The sequence below is a fragment of the Narcine bancroftii genome, chromosome 3 (assembly GCF_036971445.1).
Source record: "Narcine bancroftii isolate sNarBan1 chromosome 3, sNarBan1.hap1, whole genome shotgun sequence".
NCBI lineage: Eukaryota > Metazoa > Chordata > Chondrichthyes > Torpediniformes > Narcinidae > Narcine > Narcine bancroftii.
Genome location: NC_091471.1, coordinates 234,383,259 through 234,398,304, shown reverse-complemented (window position 1 = coordinate 234,398,304; position 15,046 = coordinate 234,383,259). Strand labels below are relative to the sequence as shown.

At 47.5% G+C, this 15,046-nt stretch overlaps 1 protein-coding gene across 9 annotated transcripts in view; it reads right to left on the bottom strand.

The window, feature by feature from the left end:
• Positions 1-924: 924 nt before the first annotated feature.
• LOC138758303 (tectonic-3-like) overlaps positions 925-15,046 on the bottom strand; it is a 46,739-nt gene continuing 32,617 nt past the window's right edge. For 3 of the 9 annotated variants that reach the window (XM_069927027.1, XM_069927034.1, XM_069927029.1), the window contains 9 exons: positions 10,454-10,572; positions 9,966-9,992; positions 8,617-8,697; positions 7,985-8,131; positions 7,446-7,537; positions 6,630-6,731; positions 6,209-6,365; positions 5,531-5,668; positions 925-5,302 (listed from right to left, as the gene is read on the bottom strand). In XM_069927027.1, the coding sequence (XP_069783128.1) occupies positions 5,102-5,302; positions 5,531-5,668; positions 6,209-6,365; positions 6,630-6,731; positions 7,446-7,537; positions 7,985-8,131; positions 8,617-8,697; positions 9,966-9,992; positions 10,454-10,572 (1,064 nt within the window). In that variant the 3' untranslated portion in view covers positions 925-5,101. The remainder of the gene's footprint in view (positions 5,303-5,530; positions 5,669-6,208; positions 6,366-6,629; positions 6,732-7,445; positions 7,538-7,984; positions 8,132-8,616; positions 8,698-9,965; positions 9,993-10,453; positions 10,573-15,046) is intronic. The other 6 variants (XM_069927028.1, XM_069927035.1, XM_069927033.1 and 3 more) reach the window with 5 other exon arrangements.

Genomic DNA, 15,046 nt, shown 5'->3' with positions numbered 1-15,046 from the left:
ACTTTGTTTTATTTTCATCTAAGAGAGAAATAATGATTTTAAAAGATCCTACAGATTTAGAACAGTTAATTGTTGATGGAATGGCTAAAAAATTATTTCAATAGCATATATGATGTTACAAGAAAAAATTAAGTTTAAGTAAAAAGATGGGAACAAGATTTAAATAGATCAGCAGATTTGGATTTATGTAAAGTTGTGTCCAATACAATTAATGTAAGATATAGACTATTTCATTATAACTTTTTACATCAATTGTATAATACACCTCTGAAATTGAATAGATGGAAATTGAATACATCAGATCAATGCTTTAGACGTTGAGAAGATATTGGAACCTTTATTCATTCCCCATGGTCTTGTTCAAAGGTTAAACCTTTTTGATTTTCCATTAAATCCTGAATTTCTGCTGATGGGAAATTTTGAAAATATAACTCCTAATCTTTATTAGATTTTCAATTAAAATTTGTTAAATTAGTTTTGGTGATAGCAGGGAAATTTATTGGTGTTGCTTGGAAATCAGACGTTTCATTAACATTAGGAAGATGGCATAGAGATTCAAAGTTGTATTCCATTAGGAAAAATTACATATAATTTTAGGGGCAAATATTTTGTTTTTTTTTTACAAGTTTGGAGCCTGTACGTTTGAACAATGCGATTAAAATTATAAATAGTTCCTTTAAGTCCTCCAGACAGGTGAAGTCTTCCCTCAAAATTAGTAATGGTTTTTTTTTTAAGAAATTTTTTTTAGGGGTCCTTGAGCATCTTCCAAAGCATCCAATTCAATATTTAATTATGTTATTATATAGCTTTTTTTATAGTGGATTTAGTAAAGGTTGGGGGAGGGATTAGTTGGGGATTATGAAGGTTTTTTTTAAAAAGTTTTCCTTTCGTTTTTGTTTATATATATATATAAATCAGCACACATTTGTAAGCTATGTAACAGAGATTTGTGATTTTATTAACTGTATTGTCATATGTGTTGATTCTAAATATTCAAAATAAAGAAATGGAAGCTGGCAGATCTCAAAGAGAAGTCTGTTAACATATTGTTCCACTGGAAGTTTGTTTGCTTTAGGTCTAATTCAGAACTGCAGTCATCAGTCTTGTGCTTGTTCTCCCTTAAGAAATCAAAACAATGTTTTCTCAGGAACAGGTCCTAGCTGATTTGACTGTTTGGAGCCCATGGGCTCACAATTCATAAGTTTCACATGTGTCCAACATGACCAGCAAGCTTCAGTGCCCGAGGCTAGCCTTGCTCTCGGGACCCTCTAGAGTCCCAGCTCTCATACCTGGTTCCCAGCGGCCTGCATGAGTCAATCACAAGTTGCCTGCACTTGGGCCTCATTGAAAAGCACCGGTATTTGGCCTGACTGGCAGTGAGAGAAGCCCTCCCGGTCAAACCCTTCCTGTATAAGCGGAATATCACCCACCCCACACCTCGTCCCTGAGGGGACTGCGGTGGAGTGGAAACTGTCGATCACCTCTTTGTTGAATGTGTGTGTGGGAAGGATGGAAGGGGTCTTTGTCCCCAGTGGCAGCATGACAGGGCTCTCTGATCGTCTGGCTGTTCCCAGGGACGACATCCAGAACTGCTGGTAGACCATCAACTCAGTGAAAGACATCCATACCTTGTTGGTTTTTCAGTGCACGGAGATGTCGGTGAGGGAAGGTTACCCACTGACATGTTCCATGCTCAGGAGTGCAGGCTGAGGCTTGGTGCAGCCAACGCAAGGGCACTGTGGGAAAGGACCGAAGTCTAGAGTCCTCCCATTACCGGGTCCTAAGGAGCTGAGACCGAGGGGAAACCCTTGAACCAGCAAACATGTTGTCACAGTGTTTTCAAAGTTGGAAAGTGGATGGTCACGCACTTCGGTGGAAAAAAATAAACGGGCTGACTCTTTTCTAAATGGGGGAGAAATTTGAAAATTCCCAGATGCAAAGGGATCTGGGAGTTCTCGTGCGGAAAGACCTGAAGGGAAACTTGCAGGTTGAGCTGGTGGTGGTGAAGGCAACTACGATGTTGGCATTTGTTTCAAGAGGAATAGATTACAAGGGTAGAGATGTGACGTGGAGCCTTTATAAGGCCCTGCTGAGCCCTGCTGGAGAGTTGGGAGCAGTTTTGGGCTCCTCATTTCCGAAAGGATGCGCTGATGTTGGAGAGGGTATTCCGGGAATGAAAGGGTTATCACATGAGGAACGTTAGACAGCTCTTGGCCTGTACTTGTTGGAATTTAGGAGAATGAGGGGTAATTTCATTGACACATTTTGAAAGTTGAAAGGTGTGGACAGAGTCGATGTGGAAAGGTTGTTTCCCACAGTGAGAGTCCAGGACAAGGCGGCATAACTTCCAGATTGAAGGGCGTCCGCTTAGAACAGATGTGGAGGAATTTCTTCAGCCAGGGGGCAGGGAATCTGTGGCCACAAGTGGCTGTGAAGGCCGGGTCCTTGGGTGTGTTTAAGGCAGAGGTTGATCGGTCCTTGATTAGTCGGGGCATCAAACGTTATGGGGAGAACCCTTGTGGGGCTGAGTGGGAAAAGTGGATCAGCTCATGATGGAATGGGGGAAAACTCAATGGGATGAATGGCCTATTTCTGCTCCTGTCTTATCGTGTAGCAAGCAACTGTAATGTGATGGAAATGTATGAATATGACACAGAGGATGTGGAAAGACTGAATGGGTTTTCTTTTGATGTGTGGGAGAAGCTAGAGGGTAGTGGTGGACGGTGGCTTCTCAGACTGGAGACCTGTGACAAGTGGTGTGCTTCAGGGATTAGTGCTGGGACCATCATTGTTTGTCATCTATATCAATGATAAAACTGGATCAGCAAGATTGCAGATGACACTAAAATTGGAGGAGTTGTTGTTAGAGAGGAAGGTTTTCAAAGTTTGCAGAGGGATCTGGGAAAATGGACTGAAAAATGACAGATGGAATTTAATGTAGACAAGTGTGAGGAGTTGCATGTTTGAAGGACAAACCAAGAAAGGACGTACACAGTGAATGGTCGGGCACTGAGTAGGGATCTGGGAATGCAGATACATAATTCCCTGAAAGTGGTGTCACAGGTGGCCAGGGTTGTAAAGAATGTTCTTGGCATCTTGGCCTTCATAAATAAGGTATTGAGAATAAGAGTTGGGACATTATGGTGAAGTTGTACAAGACATTGGTGAGGACAAATTTGGAGAATTGTGTGCAGTTTTGGTCACCGAACAGGAAAGATATCAATAAGATGGAAAGAGTGCAGAGAAGATACTAGGATGTTGCCCGGACTTCAGGAACTGAGTTACAGGGAAAGGTTAAACAGGTTAGGACTTTATTCCCTGGAGCGTAGAAGAATGAGGGGAGATTTGATAGAGGATGTTGCCTGGACTTCAGGAACTGAGTTGAAGGGAAAGATTAAACAGGTTAGAACTTTATTCCCTGGAGTGTAGATGAATGAGGGGAGATTTGAGAGGTATTTAAAATTACAAAGGGGAGAGAGAATAAATGGAAATCGACCTTTTCTGCTGAGAGTAGGTGAGACACAGACCAGAGGACATGAGGTAAAGGTGAATTGGGTAAAGTTTAAATTTCATTTTTAAAAAAAATTTAGACATACAGAACGGTATCAGACCAGCGCAGGATTTGAACCCCAGTCCAGTCTCAATGGCTGGCACTCTAAAGGGGTTGCGCTGTTACGCCAACTGTGGCAGAGCGGAGGGGGTGTGGAATGAGCTTCCAGCTGAGGTGGTGAATGCAGGCTCAATTTTAACACATTAGAAGAATTTGGACAGTTAAATGGATGGGAGGGTGTGGAGAGTGATGGACTGGGGGCAGGGCAGTGGGATGAGAGAGAATAATACTTTGGCACAGACTAGAAGAGCTGAAGGGCCTGTTTCTGTGCTGTAGTGTTCTATGGTTCAATAAATAAAGACAATTTTTAGTAAAAGATCTGACGAGCCTCCCAGCCTCCGTTCCATAAGGGTTTTCCCTTTGCCCGGAAGAGGCTAATTCGATGACTATGGGATGCTGACCTTCAGTGGTCGGGGGATTGAGTTCAGGAGCCGTGAGGTCATGTTGCAGGTCTAGAAAATCTGGTGAGACCCCACATAGAGCACTGTGTTCAGTTCTGGCCATCTCATTACAGGAAGGATGTGGAAGCGCTAGAGAGGGGGAAGAGGAGATTGACCAGGACGTGGCCTGGATTGGAGACAAGTCTCATGAGGCAAGGTTAGCAGAGCTGGGGGGGGGCTTTTCTATTCGGAGTGAAGAAGGATGGGAGATAACGTAATATAGGCCTATAGGATTATGAGAGGCGTCAACAGGGTGGACGACCAGTGCCTGTTCCCTAGGGCAGGATCAGCAAACACTAGAGGACGTGTTTGCAATGCTAAGTCGGGGAAGTTTAGGGGAGATATCAAGGGTAAGTTTTTTTTACACAGAGTTGTGGGGGCCTGGAATAAATTGCTGGGGATGGTGGTGGAGGCTGAAACATTAGGGGCATTTAAAAGACCCTTTGGCACATGCATGGAAGAAAAATAATGGGTTCCAAGAGTGAGGAAGGGAAGGGTTAGTGTTTGGACGTACAACACGGTGACAGGCCATTTCCACTCATGAGTCCATGACGTCCAATTTACCTACAACGTTTTGAATGGTGGGAGGAAACCGGACCCCTCTGGGGAAAACCCACGCAGACACAGGGAGACCATACAAACTACTGTGGCTAGCACCCCAGTCCCAATCGCTGGCACAGTAAAGGGGTCAAACTAACTCTTACGCCAATGAGTAGGTTTATATAGGATGCACAACATCATGGGCCGAAGGGCCAATACTGTGCTACCATTTTCTTTGCTCTCTTCAGACTGAAACGGATTGGCGAGCTCCTCAGGCTGGACTTGAATGCCCCGAGCCTCTGGACCTTAAACCAAATCTGGGACAGCCCGCATTAGTGCCCCACACTGTGTGGCCGAGGCTTGGCTCACTTCCCTTCTTGTTGGGGAGTGATGAAGAGGTGCTTTGACCCATCGAGGTGAGCCTCTTCCACACTACCTTTACCCAATGCCTGGGTCTGTGGGGGCAGTGGTGATGGAGGGTCTCATCCCACCATAAGGTTCTGGGGTAGAGTCAGGCAAGGGCAGAGAGGAGGCAGCAGCAGCAGATAAAGAGGGCTGCTCTTGCTGGGATGTGGACACCGGCTTGTCCTGAGGCATGGGACAGGGGGGATGGGTAGAGGGGGAACTTCCAGCTGGATCGGGGAGCCGGGGGATGCAAGCTGGTGTCCACGAAGGTGACGGAAGCACTGAGCGAGACGGTCTTGCGGGAGCACTGTGGAGGAATGAGAGATGGTCAGTGTATGGTCCAGTGTTTGTACCCCAGGCCCACCCTCCCCAGGGCCGGGGCTGAGGGGGGTGATGTATATACTCCGGGTCTGAAGCCCATAATCCAGGCCCACCCTCCCCAGGGCCGGCACTGAGGGAGCCGCACTATCGGGGGGAGATGTACATACTCTGGGACCAGGGCCCATAATCTGCAGTGGCCAGGACCAATGCCTACCTGCACCTCCTGGGTCCGGTAGCGGTAACGAGCCCCCAGGATCACAGACTGGGGATTGGAGAGGGGGCCAAGGTTCGCCCATAGGATCTGCAGCTCCATGGACGTGGCCAGTTCACAAATCGTCTTGCACGGGATGTCCTGTGGAGAGGAAATGAGGTGGGAGGGAAAATATGCAGTCATATCCACAAGTGCAGGTTCAGTGGAACTGACCATTCCTCCAGTCATGCCCACACGCACCAACTACATCAACATCTCAAGGTGGGTTACCTGCACCTCACAAAAGGTGAGTGGGTGGTTGATGATGTTGCTGGATTCTGGACTGGAAATCCTCCTTGGAGGTCCCCCCGGAGGTGGGGAGGGTTACCCGCGTTACAGGATAGGAGGTTGACAATGAGGTCAAATCCCAAACTGACTACTCCTCCATGGAGGCGCTCCCTGGAGGCAGGGAGAGTTAACCGTCATTCGCCAGAGATGCTCATCTCGAGGAAGCGCCCCCAAGACGTGAGGAGGGCTAGCTGTACTGCAGGACTGGTGTCAACGATGAAGGTTGAATTTGTTCCTCCCCAGAGGTTGTGCCTCCTGGAGGCGAGGAGGGTAAACCATGTCTCAGAAGGGTCAATACCCGGAGATGTTCCGTGCCCCGGAAGAGCGCCCCCCCAGAGGCAGGGATTGTCTTACTGGCAGTTTGGGAACGTCATTGATGACACGTGTCACATCCCCGAGGTGGTGTTCGCTGGCGTTTCCCAGCATGCCGAGGGAGTCCGGCGGATGAGGACCCAGGAGGAGGAGGGTGATGGTGTCCTGGAGCTTCCTGCATGTGTGCTGTGGATCTGGGCTGTGGAGTGAAGGGGGTAGGGGAAGGAGGGTGAAAAGGTGGGAGGAAGGGGCGGCGGGGAGAGGTCGAAGAAAAATAAAATGTTAGAAAGGAACTGCTCACGAGGAGGAGATTCTGTCAACGGGGTAATTCCCTCCCCCTCACCAGTTCCAAGAGATCCCCCTTCCCTCCCATCCTCCCTGACCCACCCCTTCTCCTCCACTTCCTTCCCATCCCCACCTCTCCTGACCATGTCAGCAGCCAGATCTTCCTTCTCCCCCTCACCGGTGGTGGCAGCCTGCTTGGAGGCCGTGCCCAAAGACCACAGGGCTGCGGGCGGACGGTGAGCAAGATCCTCCAGCGGTGTTCACTGGGACAGTCAGGCTGGTGATGAGGTGTCAAGGAGTTTAGCAATGGGGTCGGGACAGGTCCTCTCGCTGCCCCTCCCCACCCCCCTCCTTCACTCCTCTACCCATCCCTTACCCCATCCTCCCCCCTCGCTCCCCTCCACCATCTCCCTCCCTCTCTCTCCCCTCTACCCCCTCCCTCCCACCCCAACTGGGCCGAGCCCCCAGGGTCACACTGGAACCAGTGGGGGACCAACCCACGCATGGGATGTTGCTGTGGGTGCACTGGTTCCAGTGGCCCGTGCCCATGGGTGGAATGGGTTTAGTGGGCCGTGCCCCGGGCACACTGCATTCAGAAGCCTCTGAATCCAGTGGGGTGGCCAATATTGCACTGGATACAGCACGCAACACCCCACTGGGGGGAGGGGGAGGGAGGAATGACTGGATCCAATGGAATCCGGGTGGGGCACACTGGATGCAGTGGGACGAGTCTGTGGATGGAATAGATTCAGTCGTGTGCCCCCCCCTCCCCGTCGCACTGGATCCAGCAAGTCGCACTCAATGGCACACTGGATGCAGTGGGCTGCAGGCTCTGGATACAGCAGGCCACAGCCCATGGGATATGCCCTGGGCTGCAGTGGGGGAGGGACACCTGTGGAGCACTGGATCCAGTGGGAGTGACCCAGGTGCACAAGATTGAGCGGGACCGAGGCAACATGTCAGCACGTCACGCCATCCTCACAGTGAAGGATATACAGGGGAGTTCTCTCTGAAAGCAAGGACAGGCATCCCCACCAAGTATCCAGGATTCCCGCTACGTCTCTGGGCATCGAAGTTCCCAGAGCCCTGGACATGGAAACAAAACGTGAACTTAGTCTGGCAGCTGTGGACAAACCGTTCAGCTCATGGAATTCCCTGGGTACAGGGACCGACACGGTGAACGGAGGGGAGTGTTGTAGAACAGAGAGACCTTGGGGTTCAGGGACCAACATGGTGAACAGTGGGGCATGTTATAGAATGGAGACCTCGGGGTACAGGGACCGACTCGGTGAACGGTGGGTAATGTTGTAGAACAGAGAGACCTCGGGGTACGGGGAACGACATGGTGAATGGTGCGGAGTGTTGTAGAACAGAGAGATCTCGGTACGGGGACCAACACAGTGAACAGTGGGGAGTGTTGTAGAACGGAGACCTCGGGGTACAGGGACCGACTCAGAAAAAGGTGGGTAATATTGTAGAGTGTACGGGGACCGACTCGGGGCATGGACACCAATACTCCCGGCTGCCACTCACCATCAGGAACTGCAGGTGGAAGACTTGTCGTAACCGTCGTACTCCCAGGGGAACGGTGGAGAAAGAGAAGGCGACCCGCGCATCAATGATTCCCGCATGTCCTTGACACTGGATCAAGTAGGTGACCTGGGCAGCAGGGAGAAGTGGCTTTGGGGCAGGATTTAATTTAATTTTGGACATACACCACAGTAACAGGCCATTTCGGCCCACAAGTCCATGCCGCCCTATTTACACCCTATGAACCTACACTCCCGGTACCTTTTGAACTGTGGGAGGAACTTGGAGAAACCCCCCCCCCGGGAAAACCCACACTGTATCGAGGAGAACGTACAAACTCCTTACAGAGAGTGCGGGATTCAAACCCGGTCCTGATCGCTATCGCTGTAAAGGCGTTGCGCTAACCATTACACCACTGTGTTACCCCCTCATTGGGAATTCCAGGGGGACAGAACAATTAGAGCAGAGGTAGCAATTTCATCCCACCGCACACATCATGGTACCCACCCCGCCATCTTCTCCCTCCCTCCCCCAGTCCCCACCCGTCCCCTCCACTGCTCAATAATTGTCCCCTTGTTTCCCCAACCTATCATCCCTCTCACCCCCAACCGATCTCCCCCACACTCCCTCCTCACCTCCGAGACCACGTTGACGCAGGACTCCCCCTCCACCTTGGGGCTGGGAGCCACATGTCCGTTCATGGGCCGTATTTGGACCTGGGAAGCGAAGGGGCCCAGGGGTCAGTCCGGACACTTCAGGAAATCCCCTCCCTCCCTCCGCATGCTCCCCCGTGGTGTACAGGGGCATAAGATCCCTGGAGGATTTCAGCGTCGGCTTGCCCACAGAGAGCAGAGGGTGACATGGGCCTCGACTGTGCCAGAATGTTCTTTCGGCCCAAGATGATGTGCCAACCCATATAAACCTCCTCCGTTCCTCCCTCCCACCCATAACCCTTAACTTCTTTATATCCTTATGCCTATATAAGAGACTTTTAAATGCCCCTATTGTACCAACCTCCACCACTGTCCCCAACAAGGCTTTCCAGGCTCCCACCACTCTCTGTATAAAAAAATCTTACACCTGACGTCTCCCCTAAACTTCCTTCCAATCACTTTGTACAGACGTCCTCTGGTGTTTTCTGACCCTGCTCTGGGAAACAGGCTCTGGCCGTCTACTGTATTATTGCCCCTCAGAATCTTGTCAACCAAAAGTCACTGTATATGTGTGAAAAAGAAATAGTGTATATCATGGCTAATGTGATTTATGGTGTGAAAAATAAAAAATTTAAAAAAAAAAAAATCTTGTCAACCTCTATCAAGTCTCCTCTCATCCTTCTACGCTCCAAAGGAAAAAGTCCCAGCTCTGCTAACCTGGCCTCATAAAGACTTGTTTCTCAATCCAGGCAATGTCCTGGTCAATCTCCTCTGCTCTTTTCCATTCAGATGAGTGACCTCCCACCTCCATTTCAGCTTCCTTCCCATCTATTACCTCCTCTCCTTTGCCACATTTTCCCTTCCTCCCTAGTCTCTTCCTCCACTGCCCCTTCCTCCCCTGCTCTCCTTCCTCTCTCCCTCCTCCCTTGCCCCTTCCTCCCTCCTCCTCCCCTACCCCACCCTCCCTCCTACTGCCCTGCCCCTTCCTCCCTCCTCTCCTCCCTTGCCCCTCCACTTCCCCCTCATTCCTCCCCACTTCCCTCTTGCCCACCACCCATTCCCCCTTCCCCTCAAACTCCACTTCCCCTTCTCCTCCCTCCCACTCCTCCCCCTCCCTGCCCTCCCACATTCCCCTATCCCTTCCTCCCACCCTATCTCCCTTCCTTCCCCTCCTTTTCTCTCTCACAAGGCCAGCAGGTGGAGGCATCGAGCGACCAGCCAAAAGGGGAAGAAGGGAAGTAGTGGTCGCAAGAGCTGGCAATGTCCCTGGTACCCCATCAGCCAGTGGGGATGGGGTGCCCGAATCACGACTGAGGATGATCCCAGCTCACCTGGCCCATCTCCGTGATATTGGGGGTCTGAAAGACACAAAATGGAAGGGGATAAGAGAGAATGAGCAGACCCTATACTGCCTGCTGTGTTGGGGCTGATTACCCAGGGACATCGCCTCCACTCATCATGTAGAGATGATCTATTGTGATGTTACCTGGACTTCAGGAACTGAGTTACAGGGAAAAGAGAGAGGGAGGAAAGAGAAGGGGAAGGGAGGTGGGAGAGAGGGGGAGGAAGAGGGGTGGGAGAAAGGGGGTATGTTATGTTAAAATTGTATAAGACATTGGTGAGGCCAAATTTGGAGTATTGTGTGCAGTTTCGGTCACCAAACTACAGGAAGGGTGGGAGGGGGTGGGGACTGAGGGGTGAGGGGGGAAGGAATGAGGGGGAGAGAAGGGGGACAGTGGGAGGAGAGGATATGAGGGAGAGGGGATGGGGGAAGTGATGGAGTGGGGTGAAGGAAGGAGGGAAAGAGGTTGATGCTCACCGGCAGGAGGACGAAGCCCTGATAGTAGGTGTCTGCTCGGAGCGAGGGGAGAATGGTGCAGGACCAGACCAAGTTCTCCACTTCACGGGTACAGGAGGTGCTGCCACTGCGGAGATAACCTGTCGGGCGAAAGAATCAGCCACATTGGGGAGAGGCTGGGGGAGGGGGTTGAGGGGCGAGGGAGGAGGTATGAGGGCAACTCACACAAATACCCTATTTCTGCTCCGATGGCTCATGGTCTTCTAAATCCATACATCCCTCAAGGTCACCACGCATGGATAATTAAGAAGGCCTATGGACAGTGGGCTTCATTAGTTGGGGGATTGAGGTCAAGAATACAGGTCATGTTACAGATCTATAAAAATCAGGTGAGACCACATTTGGAGTATTGTGTTCAGTTCTGGTCACCTCATTACATTAAGGATGTGGAAGCTATGAGGAGGGAGGGGGGGAGAAAAAGTCACTGTATATGTGTGAAAAAGAAATAGTGTATATCATGGCTAATGTGATTTATGGTGTGAAAAATAAAAAATTTAAAAAAAAGGATTTGAAAGCTATGGAGAGGGGGGCAGAGGAGATTCACCAAGATGTTGCCCGGATTGGTGAACATGCACAATGAAACAAAGAGGGGGGAGGGTGGTGGTGGTTCCCTTTGGAGCAAAGAAGGATGAGAGGAGACTAAATAAAAGTTTCCAAGATTATGAGAGGGCAGACAGTCTTTTTTCCTAGGGCGGGAGTTGCAAACACCAGAGGACATGTGTGCTAGGTGAGAGGAGGAAAGTTTAGGGGAGATGTCAGACATCTTTTACACAGAAATGCAACTTTCTCATAAAGGTTCAATATCTCTTATTTATAACAATTTGCTTGATTTAAGAATGGCCTCGTTAGTGAAGATCAAGAGAGACTGGCAACAGGATTTAAATCTTTCATTCTCGGATGAGGTTTGGGGCTCTATTTGTAATTTGATAAATACAACCTCCCTTTGTGCACTTTAAAGTGGTACATAGAGCACACACGTCTAAAGTTAAATTATCTCATTTTTATTTGGGTATCAACCTTTGATATGACAAATGTAAAATTGCTGAGGCTTCTTTGATCCACATGTTTTGGACTCACCCTAGTTTAGAAAAATTTTGGAAAGATATTTTTCAAACGTTATTGGTGATTCTTAAACCATCCCCTTTAATTGCTCTTTTTGAATCATTTCAAGATGATGACGTTTCACTGGCTTCAACTCAAAACTGAATATTATCTATTACTTCAGTAATAGCCAGAAGAGCAATTTTGATCAAATGGAAAACTAATACCCCACCTACACATACACACTGGTTAAATGATATTATGTCTTATTTAAGATTTTAAAAAACCCCAACACACACACTGGTTAAATATTATATCTTGTTTAAGATAATACACCCCTATACACACACACAGATTAAATGATATTATGTCTTATTTAAGATAATATCCCTCCAACACACATACACTGGTTAAATATTATATCTTAAGATAATACTCCACCTACTCATACACACTGGTTAAATGATGTAATGTCTTGTTTAAGATAATACTCCACCTACTCATACACACTGGTTAAATGAAATTATGTCTTGTTTAAGTTTAGAAAAAATATTAATTCCCCAAAGACTTGGGGCCCTTTGATGGACCATTATCATTTTCATAATCTAAAGTTTTAGGGTACTTATAAAATTTCCAAGTTGCCATCCCGTGATACCCACAAACTTATATTTTTTTTCCAACCTTGTAAGGTAGTCCTTGACTTCTGACCTACGCGAGTTGCATCCACCTGTACACATGACCGTAATGTTTTTAAAATAGGGGTCTGGACATGCGCAACATATAGGGCCATGTGCGCAGTCACCATTCTGTAGGCGTGATAGAAACATGCCAAGAGGAAAAACAAATCCCTTGCCAATAGATCTACTAAGACACCAAAGCAAACCCTAACTCTGAAGGTAAAAATGACAAAGGTAGAAAGGTCAATGACATTGCACATAGTCTACAGTTGTAGCATCCCACCGTGTCGACAATTTTAAAGGATGCAGAGGCACACTAGCATGTGTTTTGCTCTTGCTCTATAATGGCGAAGCATTGGACAGATATTTTTAAGACTTTGTCAGTTATACTGGGTAGGAGGTTGCAACCGAACCCAATGACTACTCTTTTTGGAATGATCGTTCCAGAGGTGGGTCAAGTTCCCACCCCCGCACATCATATTGTCACCATTATGACACTGTGGGCCAGAACAGCCATTCTATTGAAATGGGAAGATCCTAATTCACAGACTTTGATGCATTGGCTCTCTCAAGTTACAATTAGAAGCTGCACATTTTGATAGCTGCATGAAATTTGAAGAGACTTGGTGTCCTTTTTATAAACTATTTTCATCTGAATTCATCTGTATTTTGACTTTACCTTCCAGACTGTTCTGGATTTGTTGGTTATTTTTAATTGGCAAGGACCAGATAAAGTTTGTACTGGTCGGTTGTAGTGAACTCTCAGTTCACCCAGGCTCTTTTTGTTTTGCTGTTGTTTGTTTGTCAGATGGGGTTTTAACAATAATTTTCTCTCTTTTTTGAATATTCCAAATGGAGGGGAAAGGGACAATATTATTCAATTTTATAATGTTATACATTGTATTATGTTTCTGTTTTTACTGTTCGATCCTGCATTTGATTGTCCTCTTGTATCGTTTACTTAAATGTTTAATTAAAAAATTGGAAAAGAAAGAGACTAGGCGAGGCTGTGAGAGGGGTCTTTGATGAGATGGAGAAGTTATTGATGGTGTGGTTGGAAGACATAATATTTCTGCCACCAAACACACTTCCTATCATTCAGACTAAGGACCAAGGAGGGATTGTGACTTTTAAAGCTCATTACCTTCCCCCAGCATGTTGGCAATCTCTACCAAAACTACTGTGCAGGTACATATTTTGTATTAAAAGTACTGAACACATGTAGAAATTATTTATACAGTTCATCTGTGGAGTATCGTTATTAAAGATTCTGCACTGTACTTATTGCTGATTCTTCATTTCAGCTTCTTGCATTAGTTGCTGACTCCTCATGTCAACTTCCTTATCTTCGCGAGCACGTCTTTTTCTCCAACCACTCACACTGTGTACAGACAGCAGCCAAGTCTGCTGGCGCCTTATCATGCATAGCGGATGTGCTTGAAGCACACGAAGCTCTACTTGCTCTAGATGCCTTTGAAGATCTTCCTGCGCTCATAACCCTGGAAATACTACCATCAGGATTCACACCTGAACATTCAGATACCGCTGGTTGAACCTCTATCTTCAGCATTTCACTCGATACTGCACCAGTGGGGCTTTGCAACGTACATTCATCTGTTTCAGTTCCACTCACCTTTAAACCAGCTAATGAGGTCTGCAGTACCTTATCGGAGTCATCTTCTTGCTTGGTGGTTGAAGCCCCTTCTTCAGTGGTGGCTAGCTCCAATCTCCTTCCAAGAGTTGCTGGCTCAACTCACGATCAAATGGCTCTTTGAGAGGAGCTGTTTGCTCGAGGTCTCGAGCCCAATAAAACATCTTCTCCATCTTGGGCTCTTCACACTGCAACCTGGCTTAACCTGGGAACTGTAAACAATTTTGTATCTTGTGTGGTCCCTTTAAGAGGGTTCCTCTCACTGAAGTCTCTGTGCTCTTCACAAACTGGCTTCCATATCTCTGGTTGTTTTCAAAGCATTCCTGGGCTTCCTGCCAACCTAGCCACTAGCAGTTCTGATCTCATTCCCAAGGTCATAGGTGTCTTTCAGTCAGACATTCAGGGCTGGTAGACATTTTCTCACAGACTGCTTCTCAATTTTAAATCTAGTTGTGAATTCTCTCAAATTTCTATGATTCTTTCTCCAAACAATGTTCACTGTTTTATCACTTTTCTTTGAATTAAAGGTTCATTTGTTGAATTTTTTTTCAAAATTGCTTTAAGACTTCACAGTGGGGTAAATCAGACTTAAGATTCAATCTGAGTTCAAACCAAGCCTTCAGTCCCAATTCCAGTCTTAAGTCGGGGACTACCTGTATAGGGCTACACTACACACACAGAGTGCCAGGTGACTGGAATGCATTGCCAGGGATGGTGGTGGAGGCTGGGACAACAGAAGACATTTAAAAGACTCTTTGGCATACTGAGGGATGATGAGGGATAAAGGGTTTGAGGGAGGGAGGGTTTAGATTGCTGAGTGGGTTTATAATTGGTCAGCATTGAGGGCCGCATGGCACCGGTATATTCTACATCTGTGCTGGCCCTCACCAGGAGCATGGCAGCTTAAATAGGGGTTGAGGAACTGATGCAGGACCCTTTCCGTTGAGCACACAAGGCTTCCATCAGGAAGGACGGTTGGCTTTTCTCAGGAAGAGGGTATTTTACTGACATCATCTCAAAAGCATATTTTTATCTTTTACCTCTCTGATAGCTGGACGGGCAATTTTGATGAACAGGAAAGACAACACCCCACTTACCCATATCCAATGGTTACAGGACATCATGCCTTACCTAAGTTTAGAAACTAAATCAGATTTACTATTAAATGTGTAAAGCCTAATTTCC